This window comes from Leuciscus leuciscus (genome assembly GCF_965113295.1).
Source record: "Leuciscus leuciscus genome assembly, chromosome: 25".
In the NCBI taxonomy this organism is placed as follows: domain Eukaryota; kingdom Metazoa; phylum Chordata; class Actinopteri; order Cypriniformes; family Leuciscidae; genus Leuciscus; species Leuciscus leuciscus.
Window position 1 is genome coordinate 19,539,569 of NC_138724.1, and position 19,805 is coordinate 19,559,373.

At 35.4% G+C, this 19,805-nt stretch overlaps 1 protein-coding gene across 1 annotated transcript in view; it reads right to left on the bottom strand.

Moving 5' to 3' along the window:
• Nucleotides 1-7,162: 7,162 nt before the first annotated feature.
• Nucleotides 7,163-19,805, bottom strand: part of galnt18a (UDP-N-acetyl-alpha-D-galactosamine:polypeptide N-acetylgalactosaminyltransferase 18a) — a 50,796-nt gene continuing 38,153 nt past the window's right edge. Inside the window, exons 7-11 of the mRNA XM_082160056.1 lie at nt 19,250-19,435; nt 18,286-18,423; nt 16,955-17,050; nt 10,912-11,076; nt 7,163-8,505 (exon numbers count right to left, since the gene is read on the bottom strand). Of these exons, the coding sequence (XP_082016182.1) occupies nt 8,359-8,505; nt 10,912-11,076; nt 16,955-17,050; nt 18,286-18,423; nt 19,250-19,435 (732 nt within the window). The 3' untranslated portion in view covers nt 7,163-8,358. The remainder of the gene's footprint in view (nt 8,506-10,911; nt 11,077-16,954; nt 17,051-18,285; nt 18,424-19,249; nt 19,436-19,805) is intronic.

A 19,805-nucleotide genomic window follows, 5' to 3' on the forward strand; every position in this document is an offset into this window, starting at 1 on the left:
ACCACGTTTAACAAAGTGAATGACAAAATACAGTTATTATAAAAGCATACTTAATTATGGGACCTCCATATAAAGGAGGATGCTTTGTTTCATACATTTTTTGTAATCATTTTGTACCATTTTTGTCTCTATTTTGGAAGTTGCGATTAATTAAAATGACTAAATTAATTTTAAAATAATAAATATTTAATTCTACGCATTATATCATACATTTATTTGAACAAAACAGTCATTAACGTGATATTTGTTAGTCGCAAGGAAAATTATCAACCGGTGGTTGTATAACATCAACACTGCTATTAAACTCCTATGATAACTAGCATTACATACTGTAATACTATTATCCATGATAAACAATCATACCTCAAGGGGTTTTTGGACAGTGGACACACAAGAAACTCGAGGAGGGACACGTCAAACGCCTGACTCTCTCTGCCCTTCACTCCATCACTCCGACTCCTCTGTTGTCCTCGGATCTTCACAAGACGCAAGAGTGGCTGGGCGCTCACAGATCTCTGCACGCTAAAAACTCCAGTGGCAAGTGTCCTTAATGCATGAGACATATCCTAAGAGAGATATATGCCTGGAAAACTCGAAAACTAAACTTGTTTCACCCGCTTGACAGATGTCAACAGTGAACCGGAAGCGATAACTTCGCGCGTCTGTAAACGTGTCCCCTGGTCTTTTGCATTAGTGAGAGGTTCCGATGACGAAATGTAGCACAGATTAGTTTTTTTAAATGTCATACATGCAAGATAATAATCGTATATGTGGTTTCATCTGCTCTGCACGTCACGTCACGTCACAAAGAATATAATATATGAATATAATAAAATATATGGATATTAGTAATAATAATAATTCAGTCGGCATTGAGACATTAATCTAGATTTAGAACAGACATAATTACCAATAATTGTGAAATAATGCCATTGTTATACAACTTTTTCTTTTGCATCACTATAATAATAATAATAATAATAATTATTATTATTATTAACTGCACTGATCAAATTAATAGTAAAAAAGTCAAATGTGGCAAATACGATAAATGTAAATGAATAATCTAAACTACTACTACTACTCATAATAGTTGCCAGTGAGCTATTAATTTAGATTTAAGGTAGAGTATTTCACAATAATTGTGAAATAAAGCCACTATTATATATTTTTTTTCTTTTGAAGAACGTGTATTTTATTATTATTATTGTTATTTACATTGATCAAAGTAATAATAAAAAAGTAGATGTAATAATATTATATAATAATCTAAACTAATAACAAGACTAATCATAAAAATCATAATCAAAATAATTTCGATTTTATGCAAAGAAAAACGAAAAATATTGTGCAATAGTCAACTTAATTGAAATGATTAACAATAGACAATGAATTATGTCAAATTAAATTAAATTAAATTAAAGGCTCATTGCAGACTGAATTAAATATAAATTATATCAGAAACAAATCAAGAATGATAGAAATAACGTGTTGGTTCCAAGAAATCATAGTGAGGGGAATGTATTCGCATTAAAAAATATATTTATTGGATAGAATTGTGACATTTTATTTATTGGATAGAATTGTGACATTTTATGCCTCATTAAACAAAATAATTTCATGAACCCAGTTTGTGGCGCTCTTGCCTAACGCAAAACCAAACAGAACCCAAACATGTGACACTGAAGAGATTTCTCATGACCAGCAGATGTCGCCAGTGAACCGTTTGTTAAACATCACACACTCTTGCAGCAGTGAAGAAACTTGACTTTTAAGAGCTTGTTGTGAAAAGAGCGGAGACTTAAATCATAGGCAGAAGCTTCCCCAGGAGTGCATTTAAAAGTAATACAAAATATAGTATACAAATATTGTATATTGTCCATTTGACAGAGCCTGTGATTTTGAGTGGAAGAGAGCTCTCAGAAGCCTTACTCACACAAACAACAGCCTCAAGCAAAAGTCAAGCGTTTGACCAACCTCTTGATTTCTAGAGGTGACCAGAACCTCCTCAAAACTGCCCTCTTTATTTTATGAGCTACTCTCTTGAAGAGCTGTGGTTCTCTCGCCTATCAATCCTGCTTGTTTTCTCAAGACTCGACCAGGTTTTTATCAGCCATTCATCTTTTTGCATGTGTTGTTGAGGCAGACCTCTTGAGGCTCGAGGCAGATTAGGTGTGCTCAATGATATGGAGGAGGCCCTGTTGACCATGTTTGCAAATTGCATGGATTTCCATGACCACTGTAAACATCAATGGTACACACTCCCCCCAATATCCCTAAATATGAAAGCCGTTTCTTGTCAATATTTCTGCTGTTTTGAGCTGATGGTGGAGTAAGAGGCTCGGGAGCTCCACAGAGCTCAGTTCACCGACCTGCCAAGCATGTCAAATGAAACAAACCCGCTCAAGGACAGACTGGCGCTTTCTTTGTTGCATTGAATGAATCGATTGCCTCTGCTATGTGAAATCTCAGGCCTTTACTCTCTTGCTTTTCCGAAGATGTTTACTTCTGTGTCTGGGACCTTAAAGCTAATCACTGGGAAAACAAATATAGGCTATAGGCTAAAAAAATATATTACATTTTCCTTGTATAGGTTGGTTATGCTTAGTTACTGCTAAAGTAAGATATTCCTTGTTAAACATGTCCTCTATGGTTCGGAAAAATGTTTTGAAAGTATGAAAACCTGAAGTCGGTTAATGCAAATGTCTGTGTAAGCCGAAAGGTTCTTGCCTTTGGCTGGGATTTTTTATCTCCGTATTAAACTGTGTCAGTAATGTCTGCTTGTAATTCTCTGGTGAGGTCTTTTCATCTAAAACAGTTTGTTCTTCGTCAACCGATGACAATTAGACAATTTCACTATTGGCTTATGATTTCCTGCCAGGAACCTTCACAAACGGTTTCACAGTTGCTAGTGAATCCATTTAATCAAGCTTGAACTCTTTTTTGCTCCATTATCCACCACAGCAGGAACGCTGAGCAACATATGATTGCATGTACTGTCATTATTTCCTTTCTTTTCGGTTTCCGTTAATGCAGATGGTGCCAATAGCGGGATTTACGATTGAACAGCAATATGCTTCTCAAAATGTGCGAGTGGGCCAGCACACACCAGATGGGACTGGCTAATTTCTCGCACACCAAAGAATTAAAAACCATACGCTTTTACCTCATTTAATTCAGCTGAATTTAAGGATTCTAAATCTCCTTGTTTTTTAAATAGGAAACATCTTCATTATTAAGGTTACACATTTAAACACAGTGATAACACACATACCTATAATCACACATTAAAAACTCCAGGTATATTAAAACTAAGTGATACATTTTTTTTTCATATTTTGGCATTTGGAATGAAATTAACATTTGCTAATGATCAATTAAGCAACATAAGGTAATAATATTAGTTAATGTTCTTAATTAATCTTAATCTTAATTAAAGTTATTATAAAGTGATACTGAGAAAGTCTTGTTTTTTTATAGGATTTTTTTTATAGTGGTCAATGGACTGAGGAGGATCCTGGATCTTAGCTTCTGCTAAGAAAAAATAATCAGGTAAGGTCACAAAATTTCACGGGCAAAAAAGGTCAGTTGTCCATTGTTAAAAGTGTAGCAATGTGTGAATCAAAACTCAAACAGGATTCACTTTTAAACCAAGCAGCTTTGTTGATCAATGCAGTGAATCAGCATGACCAACTTGTACACATTCCGAAATCTGTGTGGGGAAATCTTTTGTTCTTGTGCAAAATTCCAGATCGTGTAGAATCCTATTGAAATTACTGTATTTTGCCCGTGAAAATTCAATGAAATTCAGTATATGCCGGTTGGCTGGTCTTTGCTGGTTTAAGCTGGACGTAGCTGGTTTAAACTGGTCGAGCTGGTCTCCCAGAATTGGTCAAATGCCTTCTAAAACCAGCCTACTAAAAAAAGCTATGAACAGGCTGGAAGACCAGTTAAAACCAGTCAACCATCTTACCAGTACCAGTACGTTTACACGACAACGATGTACTAAAAACGGAAATGTTTTTTCCTTTGCGTTTTTTGCTTACAGACGGCAATGTTGTCAAAATGATCCCCGTTAACAAGGATCTGCAAAAACGATTAAAATCGCTGTATTCTTTATGCCAGACCAGTAGTTGGCAATGTCACTGTAAAGAAAAACTATGCGCCTAGACTGAACACATGACTTCACCATTTTCACAAATTAGCATTTTTGTAGTTTACATGGAGACAATATTGGTATAGTTTGCAAAAGTTTGCGTTTTCAAGCCCCCAAAACACTGCTGTCGTGTAAATGAATGGCCAAAGAACGGTGTAAACAGCCTTTTAGGCAATTTTTTTTTCCAGGAGAGATGCCCTTTGAGGTAATTTTCACTACATTCGATTACCAAGGGGCCACTTTCACGAAACTGACGCATATATCCGAGCAAAACGGCTTCTCAAACAAGAAAAAACAATAGGCCGGGACTTGATTTTGTCCATGGGGAAATTATTTGATGGTTGTGGTTTACTAGACCTTATTCAGAGCAGTGCCATGACAGGTCTGAAAGCGAGGCTGTGTGGGATAGACTTACCATGTTTTCAATGGCATCCGCTGTAAAAAGCTGTATAAAGCTCCTAGATCCTTTTCCGCAACTCATTTTGTCTGGTTTTTCTCTTTCTTTTTTTTTTTACTGAAATTTCTTACTACTGAAAAATATTTTCGCAGTGTTTCGTCAGCAGAACAATCCAAAAACATATTAAATAACAGTACAATGCACTGAAGAATATGTCTATCCCTCACAGCCTTGCTTTCATTCCCCTAAAAAAAAAAAGAAGAAAAAAAATTTCAAAGATGGCGCTGCTTTGAATAAGGTCTATTGCCGTGATCTCATGCGAGTGACAGGTTGTCCTGCCCTCACGCCAGTACACACATCTTCAGAGAAGATAAAAGATGTCTCTGTAAGAAGAGGGAGGGGGGAATGCGAAAATGAAAGCGAGGCTGACATCTCTTCAGTGAACTGTTGTTTTTGGATTGTCCTGCTGTTCTACGTAGATTTTTTTCTTGTTTGAGAAGCCGTTAATTTCCCTCGGATATACTGTACGTCACAATAAGAGAAGAAAGGTCGATCGCAACTTCCATTTCATGCCTTCTGTTTATGTGGTGTCAATAATGTAACTGGCAAAAAATTAAAAAAAACAATTCCCTGTTCACTATAAGGTTGAGATAAACAAAATTTCTCCATGTTCAGTATTCTTATTGTTTGCCACATTTGAATAACACTTGTAGAAGCACTATAGCAGATAGTGGAAGTTTGTTTCCTTATGGGAGAATAGAGTAGGCCTAATTGAATAAACTCAGAGGGATTGGTTTCTCAGCCTGTGGGATTATGAAGTTCAGAAGTGCTAACCCCACACTTTTAAGACCTGATAACAAGCTCTTGAAATGCTCTGGGCTTCTCACACTTTTAATACTCTCATCAACAGACAGTGAAGCGGGGACAGTTCTGCCTTAATACCTTTGATTAATGATCATGCTCAGAATTTATACTGCTAAATTAATTCTTCTGGTTACTCAGCAGTAAAATACCGCAGGGGAAGGAGAGGGTTTATCATCAAAGCCAAATTTATGGATGTATTACACCATTCACTACAGACTACGGTGTTATTACATTAGTTTTACAGTCTAAAAAATTTTGAATAACAGAAATAGCAAACCCTACCTCTTCCTTCACAAATGTGCTGAAATATTCTTACCAAACTGCATTCACTCAGATATGCATTTTTGACATCATTGTCTTCCATTTCAGGCCAAACAGATCTTGTAAAGAACTTTTGTGTACAGCCATTGTGTTTCCAGATATAAAATATGTTAATTTTCCCGCCTCAGAAGGTCATTCGGAATAGGAGTTTTATCATAGGAGGCAAACTGACAGGTCTGGAAGTGCAGAGAGAAATAGAAAGAAGATGAGAAATTGTTTCATATGATCGAGTGTTGATGTGTGTCTTTTTCTTCCCTTCTTTTAAAAAAAAAATCAATACAGACTATTTCAAGGATGCAGGTATATTTGAGACTTCCTGACAAATGCACTTCTAAAACTAGATTTCCTATCTCAGGGGATGTAGGAGATTCATTCAAGTTGCTTTACCAAGAGATTGTCACAAGAATGTTGAGACACTTCTGTGGCTTAAATATAGCAAGCCATGATCTTCAGTTCCAACCCGATCTCACGAGAAGACATTATTTTACAAGATCGCAATTTCACATGAAAAAGCATGATGGCCCACTCCTAACCATTAAAGCTGTGTCAGTGTCAGTGGGGCGTAAGAAGATTCATGCAAATTAGCCACCAAGTCACCAAAATGTAAAATAGTCGCATTTTCATAAATGTGTTTGATTGTTAGGAAAAATAGTAAGCATGAAGGTCCACCATGTCACCAAATTGAAAAATATTGGTGATTTCATATTAAATTGTACAATCAATGTTACTTCTATAGTAATATACGGGGAAAAAAAGTAAGCATGAAGATTCACTGGTAAGTTGTGGTAACCTTAACCGTCAATGGGGCGGAAGAAGATCGTATGCATTGCCATATGTGTGTTGCCAGTTGTCTTCGGAGTTCCAGCGTTTCCAATGTCCCCCACCCCACCCCACCCCACCCCACCCCACCCCACCCCACCCCACCCCATTTTTTTCTAATAAACCTTTTTAAACTGAACGACTCGTGAAACTGTTGTTCCTTGTTAAAGCAACGTGTGTGTCTGCGCTTTAGAGATTTGAGGGATTTGGATAGCTCAGAGCTCAAGTGAGTTTGTCAAGTGTTCCTGACTTTGATTAAATGGGTTTTGTCCCATGGTAGACGGTAAGACAGAAAATACGAGTTTTTCTCAAAAGCAGAAACTGTGAATGTGGAAATTAAATTTCTCTGAATGCCAGAACTCTCTTTAGATGAATAGAAAACCATATGAATAGAGATTTCTGCATAAACCTAAATCAAGTTTTTATGCCATAGCATACGCCATTTTTTCACCATAGTTACTTTGATAAAACCGTGTTTTAACCAGCTTTAGGTGGTTAGATGGCCTCCAAGCAGGTTAGACTTGTGTTTTAGAGGTTAAAAACACTGAGGCTAAACCAGCTTAAACCAGGAAAAACGTTTGTTTCATATGTAAAATTCAAGCATGAAGAGTTAAAAGTTTTTAATATTATTTATAAAGATTATTTACATTTATAAAATATCCTTTTCCACATCAAATAATCACAACCATCATTCACAAACTTGAGAAAAAGAAAATCACTTTAAATCAGTGCTACACAGTAGCAAAATTACTAAAAAGACACAAGCGCCAATCATACAGAAGAACATTTGAACAAATTTCTGTCATTATTAACTCATCATTAAACCCTCATGTCAATCCAAACCTGTATGCCATTCTTTCTTCTGCAGAACACAATATTTTGAGTGTCATTTTTGTTTCTCCATACAATGAAAGTCAATGGTCAAAACAGTTGTTTACCAACATGATTCGAAATGTCTCCTTTTTTTTGGTTTGCAGAAAAAGTAAGTCATGTAACGTTGTAACTCGCTGTTTAACTACCATAGTACGGTACATTGTTGAAGAAATTAGCTAGTTCCGACTGTTTCCCGAAACCATATTGTCACAAAATGTGTCCTTCAACCATGTTGGTTAATAATGGTGGAGTAATAACTTCTTTTAATTAATCAGTTTGAGATCGAATTAATGCCAGTTTTTGCCATAAAGTATGGACATGGCATCATGGCACATGCACACTCTTCAAAAACGCACTTTAAATCTCTTGACAAACTAAAAGACGTAAATGAAATTTGCATATATTCAAAACGAAAGATATAGATTGTATTGAATGTAAGCATGTTTATTTTGCTCAATATAAGGATTTATTAAGCCCACATGTCATGTAAACAAGAAACTATGCTTCTAAACTCAGGTCAACCACACAACTTTACGATGCTGTTTGTGAATGTTCGTTGGAACTATGGTTTCAGGAAACACCGACTCGCTGAACTATGCTGATAGCAACGGAACTTGCGACCATGGTTGGCTAACAATGCTTTTGGGAAATGCGCCCCAGGTTTGGAACAACATGAGTAAATGATAAAATAATTTTCATTTTTGGAGAACTATCCCTTTAAGCATTAGTGTTTCTAAACCAACAATCTCTTTTGGTCAAAATTAAATTCAGGAGACGTTCCATGAAGTCTTTGAGGTCCGGCACAAGACATGAAGATGTTTACAGTGTTAAATAACAGAGAACAGCACCCTGTCCTCCAGCTGATGACACAGCGATGTGTGTAAAGGGACACAGTATATCCAGTGATATGTCCCTTAAGACACCATGCCTATAGAACTTTCCCAGGCAATATGTTGGTAATTGTCCATTTTTGATTGCTGCACTTCTGAAGGGCCAGCTGGAATCCATGATCCACTTCCACACTTTCCACCAATTCCAAACATCGATTCGACTTCGTATTCTGAATGGAGCCTCCCTGCAAGACACAAAACACATCAAAATGAGTGAACAATGACAAAGTTGTGTCAGGACCAAATAGGATGTTGATTTAGGAACATTAAGCAGGATACTTCTCAGAAAAAAAACAGGTTATATGATTCATGAATTCTTAAATCCCTCAAGACTTAAAAGCATTGCAGAATCCAAGTGACTCTTAGGTGAGAAATCAAAGCTACATTTACACCTGAAGAAACATTCTTCTTTTAGCCAGTAAACAGTATGAAACGCAACACTAAAGCCCAAAGCCTTTTAGAACAATGTCAAAAGGAAAGTGATGTTCCTAAAGTGGTTGCATCTGAAGAAGAGCCTCAAGGATTCGGAGTCTTACAGTGTTGAAGGAGGCTCCTGAGACAGCTGAAACATGAAAGAGGAGGCCGTGGGCAAAGTGTTGCCATCGTCCAATCATCTGCTACCGTATGAAATCCAACTCAGACAAGTTGAATGAAACGCCAAATGTCTCGCTTCACAGGCTAAATCATATTATTGAAGATACACAGTTGAAATATTTGTTTCTTTTGTGCCGCTTAAGTTATGGAAGTTTGCCATGGCAAACATTTTGAACAATTTAGCCGGTAGAGTACAAAGTGCATAAATATGTCCAACTTTAGACACACTATAACAAAAAAAACGATATACTATTGAAATCTCTGAGAATATAATTTTTTATTCAAGTAGTATAACTCATTTTTCGTGGTCATGTAGATTATAAACCAGGCATTATTAAGACCGCTGTAATTATAAAAGAATCTGGCATGCATCATTTAACAGGTGTGTGTCACCGATAGGGACCACTACATCTGCTTCAATTATGTCCCTGAAATAATAATATCACTGTTTTCCCCCTGACTGCTGGTGGTGCCAAATGCCCTAAAGAGCTAAATTATATATTTCAGCTGGGTACATGTGTCAGGTAAGCTTAACGGCGCATTAATTCACGACCTGCCAAGTGGTATCCTGGATACAGACAGATTGTCAACAGACAATGTGAGTCGATAAAGACTTAATTAAAGCCATTTCTGATGCTCTCCAATGAGCCAAAAGCCAGTTCACTCTTTCACTGGCTTTGTCATCAATTATTCATCACATCTAAAAGGCCACAATGGATTTGGTGCACCTGATTCCATTTTAAGAAACTCCTGGGGAAAAAAAAGTGGCCGCCATAAAGCCTTTATCCCACCGAGCTCATCTGAGACATAAAACCACGTCCCGAGGGTTTGTGTGAGAATTGATATCGTTCATACTCTTACACTTTTCTCGATAGCGCGTTTGTTCATCTACTTCGACATCTCTCCCAAGGGGTTAGCATTACCCTTTCCTAATAACCTGTTCTGACATTTCCATCACACTTCAGCTAAACCTTTTAGATGACACTGCCTGCTGTGACATATATTAATTCATCCACCTTTTAATAGAGACGCATTCATTACGCGGACCGTGTGCAGATGAAATCAAGATGTCTGCTACAATCCAGAACAACGCTTGAACTGAATTAGGAGAGCTTTACAGCGCGCACACACACACACACACAACTCACACCTCTGAATTATTAATGCTCAATATCCAGAAAGTGTCCATTGCAGTCACACAGCCAGAGGGCTAACAGATGCTGCAAATTGACAGCGAATTTTAAGGGAAAGTTTTGGACTAGCACTTATATGTTCACAGAACTTGATAAAAACAGTTTTGACATAGGCTTTAAAGGCTCTATATCAGCAAGCATTGTTTCTGAACTCCCTGAAACACGAACAAACACATAAATATTCCTCATTTCAATAATTGTAGCATTTGAAAAAATCTGCGGTCTGGTTGAGTTAGGTTAGTAGTGTAGTGTGTTGAAACTCATGGTTAAGGTAAGGCGGTGACATTTACGAAACACACTGAAAGCGGTTGACCAATCGCAACACACTGGTCCAGCTGACCAATCAGAGCACATAGCGCTTTTCAGAAGGAGAGGCTTCATAGAGACAGGAACTAAACAGAACATTACTGACAGACTGGAAGAGAGGTGCTGCAACAATGTCAAATACGTGAAAAATAATGTTTTCAAGCATGAAAGTCGACTCCAAAACAAAATCAAGACTTAGAAAAGAGGCATAATAGGTCCCCTTTAGTTGAGCTGTGCAGTAAGGTCTATGTGCAATAAGCTGTGTGTAGAATGTAATGTCACACTATAAAAAAGGGAAGCTCTTAATGAAACTTCATTCAAAAACAAACCAGACAGCACAAACTGACCATACTCATTTAGACTCACCAACCAATAGTTAGCATAAAAGAGTAATTTATGTAATCATCATACAATTCATCTAGCATATTATTACTTTACAGAGCATGAGAATAAAAAAGTTTTTGAGCATGTGATTAATTGTTTCCTTTGCATGTATACCTGAGTGAAGATCCAGGAGAGCTTCATGTGCTTGTTGTTGGCGTAGCTGCATTCCAGCAGTCGCGGCCGGCCGTTCACGTCCACCAGGCACTTGTTGTCATCGTCGTCGATGGTCGGACTCAAGCCTCCGACATGCAACTGCTGAGAGCTTGAGTAGTACACATTCTGAAACAACAGAGTAGAAAAACAACTTTTAAATTATACATGTAATGTATATAAGTGTATAGAAATATGTATTAAAAATATGCTAGGCTAATAAAAAGTGTAATAAGCAAGAGCAGGTGTGATTATATATATAAAGGCAAAAGTTTCCATGGAAAATTTAATGGAAAAGTAAAATACAATGCTTTGAAATAAAAGAAAATATAATTCACAAATGGAAAGTATGGGAATTATTCAACTGTTCAAAAGTTTGGGGTCAGAAATATATTTGAAAGAAATGGATATTTTCTTAAATATATTTTAAAAAATACTAATTTCTATTTCAAATAAATACTGTTCTTTTGAGCTTTCTATTCATCAAAGAATAAAAAAATAAATAAAAAAAACTTCTACAAAAATATTAAGAAGCACAACTGTTTTCAACATTGCTAGCGTTCCATGATCCTCCAGAAATAATTCAAATATTATCAATGTTTTCATCCACCTATTTTTATGTGCATTTTGGGATGTCACATAAAAAAGCTGGATGGAAACGGCAAGTTGCGCATAAATAAAATAAATAAATAAAAACTTAAATTGAGGAGGATACATTGTTTTATCCAATGAGAATACATGCGCATAAACTACGATAGAGACACATTTACAAAATAAATCCCTCGATGTTGTTCACATTGGATAGAAATGGTGCTTTATTTGCAAATGTTTTACGTGATATTCCAATTTTGCACAAAAGTTAAATTCACAACTTTGGATGGAAACATAGTTATTGAAGACTGGAGTAATGGCAACTGAAAAAAATGGTAGTAATATTGCACAAAATTGCTGTTTTTACTATATTTTTGATCAAATAAACGCAATCTTGGTAAGCATTTAGGACTTATTTCAACAAAATTACAAAATCATACCAATCCTAAACTTTTAAAAGGTAGTGTATGACATCACTTTCAATTGTTTGTACAATTAACATTTTCTAAAAGAAAGTTTTGTAAAGAAATTTGTACATGAACACTTTAGTCAACAAAATTTTAAAATGTTATTTTATTAAAAGCATAAGCCTGAATTGCAATAAGAAAGTTGTAATGCCATGACACGTTTCATCATTCTGATTAATTCATTTGGGCCGTCTGAATGTCTGTTTGTAAATCGTGCGTTATTCAACTCTGTATTACATAGGCAATAGAATCAATTATTCATGTTTGTTAATTGTGTCTTTCCTGTGAAATCTCTAAGACGATATGGCTCAGTTTAGTTCCAAATCCCAGTGTTGATACCTAGTATTGCATCTTAATGGGCCCAATAGGGAAGAATAACTTTTTTTAAATCAAAAGACTCTCATTTATTAATTTCATACACCGTTCAAACATGGGCTGAATGCCAAATGGCCACTTCTACAGAGCATTTAAAGTGTGTGTACATCACTGGTGACGGGAAAGGACATACTTTTAAGCATGTAGAAAGAAAATCTGCAAGTAATGTGACATTTTAATATTGCGCCTTGATAACACAAACCTCTTTGTCATGTTCTGTTTGCATTTCTATGCAAGTATTAACACTAGATAAATGCATTTCTTAACTAAAATTAACTGTTACTTTTGGGTTTATACATTTAAAACTCCTCTTCGGTAGTGCAAGGATTTATGGGTAATATTAGCAAACATTAGCAACATTAGCAAAAAGCATGCTTCACAAGTGCACTAGAAATAATACACCACATTTAGCAAACTATTTTCATCATAAGATGATTTGGCATCCACTAATCTCAATACTACATACTATAAAATATGGAAATTATTCAGCCCTGATTTTCACTTATCACTCTAGCTTATTTTCATTTATTTGTACCAACAGCAGGAAACTGACGTTCTGACGTATTGTGCAAATAAATGTTCTACTTGCAGAAACATTACATTCACAATTGTTTAAAATTAATTTATTAACGTTTAAATCACTGTTTGATGGCATGTGGGGCAAATGGAAAGACCTCATACAAGCAAAGTCCCTGATTTGAATAACTAATGCACATTTTGTTGGAGCAAGTCCTAAATCAATAGCCCTGATACTTGAATCCCTTGCCATACTGAAAAAACAAGCATTTTCAGAAAGAATTCATTTCATGCAACATGCCCACAATTTTCTTCAGGGTTTGGATGGATTGATACACTGCATGAGATATCTCTAATCAATAATATTGTTAGCACTTCTCCAAGCTCTGGCTTTTAAAGTGAAATATCAAAGAAATGCATACTTTTCTCAAAAACATAGATTCAATTGGTTGTTTACCATCTAAAGCGATTTTGGCAATCCAAACTTGTCAGTTCTAAAATATCAGATGCAGAACTAGGCTCTTCTCTTCAACGCCAAATCAGTTCTGGTCTTTTATGAGAGCTACCATTGCTTTGTGTGTGTCAATACTTTTCTTTTCTCTCTTATTTTTCTGTAGTACACCTGAGCCAGTAAAATGAAATCAAGTTGTTTGACTTTGGAACGGCACCAATGCAAAACAGGCTCAAACTTTTGTGAGGCACCTTGAAATGAAAATCTCTGTGAACACAAAGGCTGAACAGGCAGCAAGTGTATCTCCACGGACACGTAAAACAACTAATCATTCATTCACAATGGAAACAATGCATATCCTTCGGGATCCTTTGATGAGCACTGGAACTGTGACGGGACGGAATGGAGGGCTAAAATGGGACGGGGAATAATGTATGAGAGAAGGAAAATAAGGACTCAACTTGCAAGGGACCCATTTAGCACTGTTTCTGCTTGAAAAACCTTGCTTTTTATTGCTTGGAAGATTTATGGCTGTTGTATGGGAACAATGTTCCTTTTGCTGAATGAATGGGAGATAACGCACTGAAAGAAAGAGTAAGCATGTCTATGCTCCATTTCCAACATGCTCAAATCCCCGAGCAACTGCCACGGTGTTAATACGCTTAGCTGAGGTATTGTCTACCAGCCCATTAAAGATAAAACAAATCCAGCACCACAAGTACAGAGACAGTGATATCCTATCAGAATGCTTGAAATTAGTTTTAGTGTGCAAATAGACATGAGATGCACTGTAACTCAAGCAGAAATATTCTGGCTGGTGGAGAAGTTATATGTGTATACTGTATGTATACATGTGTACTGTAGATACACTGTCAAACATTTCATTTATTTAAAATAAGTTATGACAAATATTTGTTTATAAGTTATACACAGTTCAACTCATTAAAAAAAATAATCAGTTTAATGTAATTTAAGTTCAAATTACTTTAGCATCCAAGTTCATTGTACTTAAAAATTTAAGCCAGCAACTTTTTTAAAAATTAAACTGACTTCAAGCATTCTGATAGCATGTGACCAGGACATATACACATATATACTTTATTTTATTGTAATTTTAACAATATATACACATATAAAAATAATTATTTTTAGAACAATTATATAAAAAAACATCCATTCTCCAAATTGCTTATCCTCTGTAGGGTCATGGGAATTATATAAAATATTTTATATTATTAATAATAATAATAATAATAATAATGTTATTATTTAAAATATTTTATATATACATTATATATGCATTATTGTCACAGTGGCTGTAATGATGCGCATGACGAAGGAGTAGACAAACAAAAAACTTCAAATCAATAAATCCTTATTGGAAAACTCAGGAGATAGCTGGAGAAACAGTAAGCACAACCACTTCTAACATAGACAATACCAGACAATGAAACACAGGAAACTGAGGGCTTAAGTGCACAGAGGATGATTGACTGAAACAAAACATGAGTTATCTAATTAAGAACCAAGGAGATTAACAAGGAACTAAGGAAAACAGGAACAGTATATTATATTAAATTACGTATTATATTATAACATTGTACAATAATAGCCGTGGAGTCACTAAAATGTCCTATAATTAGCAATAGTGTAATTTTGATTTCCTCAACAGATTCTAGAAAGTTTTGAATCAGCAAAAATAGAAACATTACTGCATTGCTTGGCACCATTGTGTCGTTTCCAATAAATAAGGCGGAAGCACACACTGATATGATTTCAGCAGGTGTAAGAGACCTAACTAAGTAGTTAAAATCATGCTGACAGTGCTGTTCTCTCTCTCTTTCCCTCCCTCTCTCTCTCTCATTTATATATCTCTGACACACATTCACATTCTACAATTCTTCCTCACCTAAATGATGCCTGTGGTGGTGAAACAACCCTCCCTGCTTGTGTTCCAAGTCATTGCTCTTTATTGAGATTCATTATAGTGACTATAGCCCTGGAATCTGTCTAAATCTGAAATCCCCCGGTGAGTCGATGCTTTATGGAGAAAGCTCCCTATTTTTACAGTATTTTTGCAGGATATCATTTGTTGTGGAACCTGGTGGTGTAATACACCAGGAATATGAAGGGAAAAAAAAACTAAACTGGATTGCCTCAAGCAGCCCAACTGCTTTAAAATTCATATTTCGGGCATCAGCACAAAATAATGAAGAGGTTTTATGCAATATAATGACTGTTTTATGGGTTGCAAAAAAATTGACAGTCTATCACTGTGAAACACTGAGCTCAGTTGTAACGAGAAGATGGGAAAGCACAAGCCAAATCTTCATAAAAGAGAAATCTTCATAGAGGAAATGACTCACATTTTCACCATGAATTAAACAACTGAAGTGTGCAGAGCCTTTGTACAGTAGATGGGAATAAGGATGAATGATATAGCTATAAAAAATTCAATCTTTATATTTTCAGGCTTTTGATATCTCAATATTTATGTATTCACTCTGAAATGGTTTAAGATATAATTTTTTTCAACAGCCGTTGTTGTCAAATAGATTCAACGTTTTTAACCCAAGAGCTAAAATACTGTGAAACAAAATTGTTAAAATGAATCAAGACATGTTTTCCACACTGTTTTCACAAAATGAACTGAAGGAAGAATCTTTTTAAATATTTACATGTAAATTTGGTAATACTTTTAAGTAATACATTTGTTGCAGTATTTATTATGTTAACATTAGTTAATAAAAATATTAGTTCATATTAGCTTAGGTCCACTAAATAATTTTAACAGATATAAATTTTGACTAAGATTAAAAAATGCTTTAGAAGTATTTTTCATTGTTAATTCATGTGAACTAATACAAATGGAACCTTAATGTAAAGTGTTACTGAACATTTTAATAACACTTTTTGATTCAAAGTTTCATTCGATTCATTGGAATGGACAGTTTTAACAGACCCACATAAATTAATTCTTTATATTTGAAATCCGATAACCGATATATTGGCCGATAAATCTAAATCCTAATTTTTATATAATTTTTGAGAGCCTGATTACAAAAACAAAAGTCTCACCATTAAAAGCCATGTCCCAAGCACACATTTATAATGTTCTCATTGTAATTTTATGTAGCCTATATGACTAGACTTGCACTGTACATGTAGCACTTAACTGTATTTTCCTTTTTGAAGTGATTCCAATCATATTTCAATTCAAAACCATCATGGAGAACAGCGCGCATCTGAAGTGTCTCAGCTGGAAGTAATAATACATTATTTATTGGCTTTAATATATCGACCAACTTTTCTTATCGGGCCGATAACGATAACATTAAATATGAACATATATCGGCCGATTCCGATATGGTCAACTTGTTACATTTCCTGATCCTGTTTAACACATTATTTCCTGTTCTGGATCTCTAGGCCAAAAATAAGATCTTAAAGATGTTTCATTTCACATACTGTGCTGACACAGTGAGAAACATGGAATGACAGAACAGGAGACTAATGGAGTAAGACATGAGCACTTATAAATGAATTACACACGCTCTGAGGGCTGAAAAGTATGAAAGCCAGAAGGTGCAGTGGACTGGACACTAACCTGAGGCGTCAGGCCATGGCAGATGTACAGGATGGGAATGTTGTCGGAGTCCGGACCTTGATCCACACACAGATCCGGCCTCAGGCTGTTCCTCAGCTACATGCGAACACACACACACACGCACAACAAAGATGAACTAAATGGACCGCAAAAACCGCTGCAAAAACCGCAGAGGAAGAGATGAATTAAGATCGCAAAAACCATCTTTCTTCCTCTGTCTGCTAATGGCCAATGTGTGTGAAAATGGCCTGGAGCTCAGCTTTCTTTTATCTTCACAATGGAGCTGTTAATTATGCTATTCCACAAAAGAATGCCAATTAGGAAAACCACTCTGTTGGCCTCGCATTGTGATAAATGATGAAACAGCAGGCCATGAGAAAGAAAAATAATACTCAGTACAAACTATTTCTATAACTCAATATTATGAGAAACAACGCCATCTATCAGATATAGTGATGTCATGTCTCTAAGTGCTAATAAACTGCATTGTGTTGTGTCAAGCTAAATTAATAAATTTGTTATATAATTATGCCATCAGAACGGTAACCGAGTTTTACAGTTTAATTTGACATTACAAGCCTCGTGAAATGACAAGATGTCTCTTAGAAAAATATACATTATATTTATACATATATCTACCCAATGTATTTGAATATAAAAAATTATGATAATATTTTTGTAGATATCGTATAACCCCCCTAAGATATAAAGATAAAATATTAGTGAGACTTGTCTTAAAGTAACTGTATTCTATTTTAATATATTTTAATTATATGCAATGTTAAAGCTGAATTTTCAGCTTCATTACTCCAGTCTTCGGTGTCACATGATCCTTCAGAAATCATTCTAATATTCTGATTTGCAGCTAAAGAAACATTTCTTATTATTATCAATGTTGAAAACAGTGTTGCTGCTTAATATTTTTGTGGAAACTTTTTTCTGGATTTTTTAATGAATACAAAGTTCAAAAGAACAGCATTTATTTGAAATAGAAATCTTCTTTCATAATTATTTTTACTGTCACTTTTGATCAGTTAGAAACATCCTTGATAAAAGTATTAACTTCTTCAAAAACAAAATCCAATCAAAATATGCATTTTTGCAAATACAGCAAAGGTAAGTAGGAAACACAATTAAATGAATATATTCTAAAAATATAAATATAAATTGAAAATAAAAAAATAATGTATTTCTGTTGATGTGTTTAGAAAAATGTCTATATTTACACATAGTAAAAATTGCCATCATCTATTCATTGGGTAATATTTAAACGAGGGACACAAATGACACCGGTTTTGTTGACTACTATTAGAAAAGAAGTGAATACATACTACACCAAAAGCGATGGTGTCTGTGTAGGTTCTCATCTCAGAATAAATATTCTTCAGGAACCAGCTGAAGGGTTTACAGTGGAGTCTCTCTCTGAGAGATTTTCGGTCTCTGATATCACCAATATCGATCCCTGAGTCCTGCACACACAAACACATGCAATCGTGAACATACAAGAATTCATTTATAGAGTTCAGAATCGAATGGCTGCTAGAACATGAACATTCTCATGCATCTATCTCAGCCCTTCAGGTTCAGACACTTAAGCTGACTTTAAGTGAAGTGATTCTATATGCAGCTGCATTTCAATGCGTCGTGTACAGCTCAGAAGTGAGAGCTCATTAAAAGGCCTTAACGCCTACTCTAGCTTAAATTATTCACGGTCATTACATCTCAACCCATTACATCTTAACTCAAAATGACAAACCAGCATGTGTCCTTTAACATTCATCACATTCATGTGCTGATATAGAACTGTAAGCCACTCAAGGCCGTGTGTCTCTGAAAATCTGCCATGGTTAATGTGTGTTGTTAGGAGCAACGTGATGCAGAGTGCCTAAATAATCCCCTTTAACCATAGTCAAAATCTAAGTGTCGTCTTTTCATAGAAGAGGCCTTTTCTTTTAATAAAACAGTGACTAATGAAACTAAATGAAATGCAATGGATAATTACATGTACAGTAACTGCATGCCATGTATGGTTGTAAAGCAATTTAGCATATTAATAATATACAGTAGTTTAAAAAAATGGAAATTGTTCCATCTTGCATTTTCCTATTTTATTCGCTACTATAATATTTTTTACTTTTAATAAATTAATACCAGTGCTATTAAATCGATTAATCGCATCTAACATAAGTGTTTGTAAATATGTAATATATAATATATATCAGAGACCGAAAATTTTCAGGATTTTCAAATTCTTTAAACGTGGCCCATCCAGTCAACTATTCATAGGTTTAGTACCTGTTGTGGAACGTTCCAGGCCATGTAAACGTGGCTCTTGAACTCGTCCATCCAAACCTCGGCCACTCTCAGAGCGTTCCTGCGTACGTGAGTTGCCAGGTCCTCCGTGTAGGGCTTGTGGGCGCGCTCGATATGAGCTATTCTGGAACAGGGCATGACCTCCACACTTCCTCCGCACAGCCATACCTGATTACACACACATGAATGGAAGGACAAAGAAAAATTTGCTTTGTAAAATGCCCTTTAACATCCATTAGGCAGTCTACAAAAACAAATACGCCAAGTTCTTATGATTCATTAGGGAGGATGTGAGTCCATTTAGCAGAATAAACCAAATTACTGGAAAAAAACCCCACATAAATCAAACTCCACAAGGAACAAAAAGCACTTTTGTACCCAATTAGAAAATTTATAAAGGGCTTGTAGAAAAAATAAGCTAAACAATACACTTCAAATCAAGGATGCTCATCTCCTACAATTATCATCTAAAGGTTACTCATTTCCACACAGCGGAGCTCTTTGTTCAAACTAAACTCACTAAACTGCTCTTCATTTA